This window comes from Calliphora vicina, chromosome 4 (assembly GCF_958450345.1).
Source record: "Calliphora vicina chromosome 4, idCalVici1.1, whole genome shotgun sequence".
NCBI lineage: Eukaryota > Metazoa > Arthropoda > Insecta > Diptera > Calliphoridae > Calliphora > Calliphora vicina.
The window spans coordinates 54,667,195-54,673,747 of record NC_088783.1 but is presented as its reverse complement, the minus strand read 5'-3'; the positions used below and the strand labels follow the sequence as shown (position 1 = coordinate 54,673,747).

The window sequence follows — 6,553 nt, the reverse complement described above, 5'->3', positions numbered from 1 at the left end:
ATCAATTAAAGTTCATCGAATACTTTAAATTCAAAGTATTATAGCGGTTCAAAGTTAAAATTTTATATACAAATGATGTAAAATCGCTCAATTTCAATTGTATACAATTCCTATTCAATTTCATTTATTTCTGTGTTGTTACCCTCCTAATTAGTTTGTACATTTTCACAGAATGGAATTGCAAAAAGAAAACAAACGAAAAAACCCGGCAACAACTGTCAAATAAAATCGGTAATATCAATTTAGCGGTTTTTGCACTCTACATCTAGAAATAAAATTAAACATAAACAATTATATTTTCATATAATTTAATTTGTATATTTATTATATACATATAAACTAAAATTATGCACTTGAATTTGCAACATTTATAAATAAAAATTAAGAATTTTGCAAAAATAAAAGCTAAAACAGAGAAGAAGAAGAACTCATAAAAAAGCATACACAAACAGTTTGTCAAACCTGAAGAAGAAGACTTGAAAGACGGAAAGTAAAAAAATGAGGAATTAAATATTAACAATCAACAAATTAGAATTAAATAATAAAAAAAGAAAACTATTTATTAAAAATATTAAAAACTAAAAATAATAAAACCTTATTTAATAATTAAAAATTAAGCAATTAAAACATTTACATGAAACTTTTAAAGCCAAGTTGGGTGCATCATGATGGTAAGTCACGCAGTCCAAAGCGAAAAAAATTCACATGAGGCTCTTCATAAAATTAATTTAATTGGTGTCTGCGAAATGTGCAAAACATTTTTTTAATTTTGATTGTTTTGTGTAATTGTATTTTTGCAGAAAAACCAATCTTCTCCGTTGATGTTCATCAAGAATGTCTCAAATTTGCCACTGGTGGCCAAGGTGTGGATTCCGGCCGTGTCGTGATATGGAATTTAATACCGGTGTTATCCGAAAAAGCCGAACTAGATGATGCTGTGCCGAAAATGCTATGCCAAATGGATAATCATTTGGCGTGCGTTAATTGTGTGCGCTGGTCGCAGAGCGGCCTTATGTTAGCCTCATGTTCGGATGACAAATTGGTTATGATATGGCGGCAATCGAAGGTAATATTTTACTTTAAATTGTTGCTTTTCTATACATTATTTGCTTAGTATTTTGCTGATGTTGTTGAAACAGCTCCGATGTCAATGAAACATATTCCAGGTGGAAAAAACTTTCGTGTGATACAATTGACAATCGTTGACCGAGTGAGAATTTGTCGTTCCGGATCGAAGATCCAATTGCTCAGAAAATTCAAGTCCATACGATTTATATATGATGATTTGTTAGTGAAATAGGGTGAATGCACCAGTAGTCGGCAGTTTAACTTTTTTCGGTTTTTAAGGTGCTATTCTTAAGAGTGCGAATATGGTAATAGGATGTTAATGGGTTATTGATACTTAGTTATTTGAATAGTTTAATGTACACCAGTTCATAAATCCACCATTTATCTATAGAAGCTGTTTGTCGATTTGTAAACCAACTGAACCTTGTTTTTTATTTGTAGGGCACCAGTGGTGTCTTCGGTACCGGTGGCATACACAAAAATCCCGAAACATGGAAATGTGTTTTTACGCTTCGAGGTCATTCTGGTGATGTTCTTGACTTGGCCTGGTCACCACAAGATCGTTGGCTTGCCAGCTGTAGCATTGACAACACCATTATCGTTTGGGATGCACAAAACTTCCCCGCCATGGTGGCAATGCTCAAGGGCCATACGGGTCTAGTCAAAGGTGTTGCCTGGGATCCGGTGGGCAAATATTTAGCATCACAAAGTGACGATCGTAGTGTGAAAATCTGGAAGACCTCCGACTGGACATGTAGTAGTACGATAACGGAACCATTTGAAGAGTGCGGCGGTACAACGCACATTTTACGTTTATCATGGTCGCCAGATGGTCAGTACTTAGTGTCGGCCCATGCCATGAACGGTGGCGGACCGACAGCACAAATAATTGAACGTGAAGGCTGGAAATGTGATAAGGATTTTGTGGGTCACCGCAAAGCCGTTACTTGCGTACGCTTTCATACGGCTATTTTAAAAAGACAAGCACCCAAATCACAAAAACCCCAACAGTATTGTTGTTTGGCGGTGGGATCCCGAGATCGTTCACTCTCCGTGTGGATGACAGCCTTGCAGAGACCTCTGGTCGTGATACATGAACTCTTTAATGACAGTATTCTAGATTTATCATGGGGCCCAGATAAGTGTATTCTATTGGCGTGCAGTGGTGACGGCACCGTGGCCTGTCTACAGTTCTCCGAAAACGAATTGGGTACTCCCCTCTCAGAGGAGGATAAAAATTCACTATATCAACGTATTTATGGCAAAACAGCAGCAACTTTAACGAATGGTTCCACAGCTGCCACAGATTTACTCATAGAAAATCCCGAACTATTAGCATGTACTCAGGATAAATTAAAACCTCCTACACTGCCAACCATACAGGTTACCAACCATAATAACAACATCGAAAACAACACAACACAATCTTCCACAAATGGTTTGGCACACAGCAGCCAGACCATATTTTCACAAAATTCCAATGCTATGGAAATTGGTCAAAACACCCCGGTGAAAGCGATTAACAAACAAATGGAGACGCGTACAAAAGATGGTAAAAGGCGCATCACACCCGTGTTCATACCATTAAACCAGGATGTGGCTGAAACAACTGCAACCACGAATGTTCATTTAAATAGTTTTATTCGAACATCTACAGAAGTCACAGCAAGCGCCATGTCAACTGATGGAGAAGCGGTAATAGCAACGACTTCCTCTGCCGCAGTGAAGGAGACAAAACCTGTGGCAAGCAGCTCAACAAGTTTAACTATTCCTAAAGCTAATATAACAGACCAGGAAAGAGGGTAAGACGAAACAATTAATTTATAATTATAACAACTATAATAATTTTAAATTTCGTTTACAGTCGCTTGGATTCGCGTTTAGTTAAAAGCACCTCGGCAAAACCTCGCGTTGAACCATTTACCGTTTCAAAGGAATCACTGCAGGCATTTCCACATTTTAAACAAACACCACAACACTTTGGTACGGATGCCAACAATGCCAGCAGCTCTTCAACAGCAACTAAATCTTATCAGGCCTCTACTATGGGCCCTAAAATCTCTATAACAGCCACCACCAAGTGTGAATATCAAAAGACTGCTTTAGACTATCGCATCCATGTGCACAATGGTTTTGTGCCAACTAACAATGGTCTTTTGGCCAAAATCACCGTTTTTCGTTTAGCAACCGGCAAACTGTGGGAGACTTTTGTGGGTGAGTGCAAAGAAAATAACTAAAAAAATAAAAATAATTCGGCTGGGCCGAATCTTATATACCTTTTACCAAAGTATATTTTAAGATAGAGATTGAAAACAATTTCTTGCGGGAAAAAAATTTTGTGACAAACATTTTTTTTGGTCAAAAAATTCGGGTTTGGATTCACTTCTATTTTTAAAATCAAAGAATTTACAAAATTATATCCATAAATAATTCTAACTAAATGCAAATTACTATAAATTTAATTTTTTTTTTAATATTTAAAAATAGTAGTAGATTTACTACTATTTTAAATTATGTAATTTGTAGAATTATCACATTAAAAAACAATCAGTGATTCGAATTAACTTAAAATACAAAAAGTTTGACAGTTTTGCAACTTTTCTGAAAAAGTAGTATATTTACTACCTTTTTTAAAAAAAGTAAGAAATTTAAAAATTTTTAGCTCTAAATAAAAATAACTGGATGGAATTAAAAAAAAAATAATTTTTTGCTAACATTTTAAAAAAAGTAGTAGACCTACAACTGTTTTAAAATAAAGGAATTTGTAGAATTATAACATTAAAAGCAAACTTAAAATATAAAAGTTTGTCAATTGCGACTTTTAGAAAAAAGTATTTATAGCTCTACAAATAATAAATAATAAATAAGCTGCAATTATATTAAAAATAAATAACATTTCAAAAAATAACATTTCAAAAAAGTAGTATATTTATTACTATTTTTTAAACAAAACAATTTATAGAATTATAACATTAAAAAAATCACTGGTCCGAATTTTAACTTAAAGTACAAAATATTTTTTAGTTTTGTGACTTTTAGAAAAAGTAGTAGATTTACTACTATTTCAAAATTTATAAAATTTCTAGTTATAAATAATTCTAACGGGTTCCAAATAAAGAGAAATGTAAGCATTTTCCAGATTTGCCGAAAATTAAAGAAAAAATTTAAAATATTTAGTTTTCGCATACAATTTTAAAAAAGTAGTAGATTATTGGATGGTGAAGATTATAAAAATGCGAATTTATTTAAAATAATAGTTGGCAAAATTAATGTAATTTTTATGTTTTGTTTTGAATGTTAAACAGGTTCTCCCATAGTTAATTTCAATTTTTGTTTGAAATGCGTAATGCTATGTAGTTTAGATGGTTCCATGCGTTTATTGGATCTGCAAACCGGTAGTCCTTTAATGCCAATTATCTCCCTAACAACAGCTGCCATACAATGTGCCTTTGTAAGTTTTCGACAGTTTTTTTTTGGATTTCCTATAAAGATTAAATAAATAATTTTGTTTAAAACAGTGTCCCAAAGGCCTTTTAGTAGGAGTCATAACCGAATGTGGTCTTTTGCGCATTTGGAATATTGCCTCTTGTTCGGCTGTTTTAGCCACCACCTGCAACGAGATATTTGGAAAACATGGCTCTGTGTTACAGTTTACTATCACCGAACATGGTGTACCCATGATTCTATTCTCAAACGGCCAGGCCTTTTCTTACTCGGCTCAATTACAATCTTGGTTGGTGTTGAATACAAAGGATCCCATAATGCGTCATGGTTTGCGTACTTCCGTACCTAAGGAATTGAATAAGAATTACTTGTCCTATCCGCTGACATCGATACAAGCAGCTACCACTACATTTGTCACCCAGAGTACTGGTATTGATTTGTAAGTATGAGATTTATATTACCAAAAACAACCTTTTTAAAAAAAACTTTTTCTCTTATTTAGAAATGCCAACGATTGGCAATCGGTTGCTAAAATAACATTCATTGAAAATCAAATAAAACTTTGTGAAGCCATCAATTCATCGGAAGAGCTTAAATATTGGTACACCATGTTTGCATTTCATTTGGCCATGGGCAATAATGAAAATAAACTACGATTGCTGCTCAACGATCTCTTGGGAACCGGCACAAGAAGTATAAACTCACAAAATGAACACATATTGGTAAGCTCTAAAAAATGTTATACATAAAATAAATAATATTACAAATTACAATTATTTTTTTATTCATCATGTAAAGAGTATACCTAAACACGATTTATTAGACTTGGTATTGGAACAATTAAAAGTACATATTAAATGGCAACGCATTTATATGGAATATAATGAATTGTATCAACATTTGAAAACACGCAAACAAGAACAGCTACAAAGACAACAACAGCAGGAACAGCAAAAGGAAAATTTTGAAAAGGCAAAATCACCACCAACATCATCTTCATTGTTAGCAACAACAGATATAACAACAAAATCCCTTGAAGATACAGCCACCACCTCTAGTTTGAATTGTGCCAAATTGGAAACTCGTATGGATATTACTTAATGTTACATTTTTTATAACCAACGCACGCTCGCCAAAATGTTCTGCCCAGCAGATCTGTTCTCATATTAATCACTCATCGTTCAACATGAAATTAATTTAAATTAATAACAGCTAAGATTTCTCAATGTAAGTTAATTTATCATAAAGTATTTCTTAAGCAAACCCCTTTAATTAAAACTGAAAATGTGTTTGTTTTATTATTAATTTGTGTGGTTTCTAAAACTATTAAAAGAAATCATCATCTTAGATTAGTCCAACTTATTTCCATTTGTTTTAAGTTTAGTATGTGAAAAAAAAAACAAATAATTACTATTATTTTTTTTATTAATTAAAAATTTATTATTTATAAATGAGTCTTTCCTTCCTTCCTTCCTTTTCAAAAAAAATATAGGTTTGTTGTGGTACTTTGCGAATTTGCTGGTAGTACTGGAAATAGACCATAATTTTTTAATGTTTTTTTTTCTTCATCAATAAATAATCGTTCATATTGTACGTTTTATTAAATATTTTGCTATTCCTCCTCTCTTACTTTATTTTAATGTATATAAACTAAGTAATATTTATATGTAATTTAATGATAAAAAGCTGTTTAAATAAAACGATTCATAATGAAAAAGAAATACTATTTGTTAGTCATACAATCGATTCGACATTTTCAGGAGATGGTTTGTAAAGAAAAAAAATTTAAAAAATCCTGGTAAAACTCGGAAAATTTTAAGTTCTTAATATATTGCTTACTTTTCATTTATCATTTTGCTTAATAGAAATTTTTTGGAGAAACTTGAACAGCCGATAAAGAATTTAATTCTAGATCGCATATAAAACCAATAACTCTCGATTTCACAAGGCCAATGTACTTTTACTGTCGTTTTCAAAACTGATTCCGACAATGATGGGATTCTATGACAACCCCGAATATGGATATCTAATGATAGATATT

General features: G+C 32.5%; 1 protein-coding gene across 1 annotated transcript; it reads left to right on the top strand.

Moving 5' to 3' along the window:
• Positions 1 to 376: 376 nt before the first annotated feature.
• LOC135959072 (protein HIRA homolog) lies at positions 377 to 6,233 on the top strand. The gene is made up of 8 exons (XM_065510075.1): positions 377 to 671; positions 801 to 1,066; positions 1,510 to 2,870; positions 2,933 to 3,282; positions 4,374 to 4,519; positions 4,587 to 4,951; positions 5,015 to 5,234; positions 5,311 to 6,233. The coding sequence occupies exons 1-8, from the start codon at positions 635 to 637 to the stop codon at positions 5,611 to 5,613; spliced, it is 3,048 nt and encodes a 1,015-aa protein (XP_065366147.1). The 5' UTR covers positions 377 to 634; the 3' UTR covers positions 5,614 to 6,233.
• The last annotated feature ends 320 nt before the right edge of the window (positions 6,234 to 6,553 follow it).

Excerpts from the sequence above, each read along its gene's own strand:
- LOC135959072 (XM_065510075.1), top strand. The coding sequence starts at position 635 with ATGAAACTTTTAAAGCCAAGTTGGGTGCATCATGATG. Across the intron at positions 2,871-2,932 it reads ATAACAGACCAGGAAAGAGG|TCGCTTGGATTCGCGTTTAG; the intron begins GTAAGACGAAAC and ends TTTCGTTTACAG. Across the intron at positions 3,283-4,373 it reads ACTGTGGGAGACTTTTGTGG|GTTCTCCCATAGTTAATTTC; the intron begins GTGAGTGCAAAG and ends AATGTTAAACAG.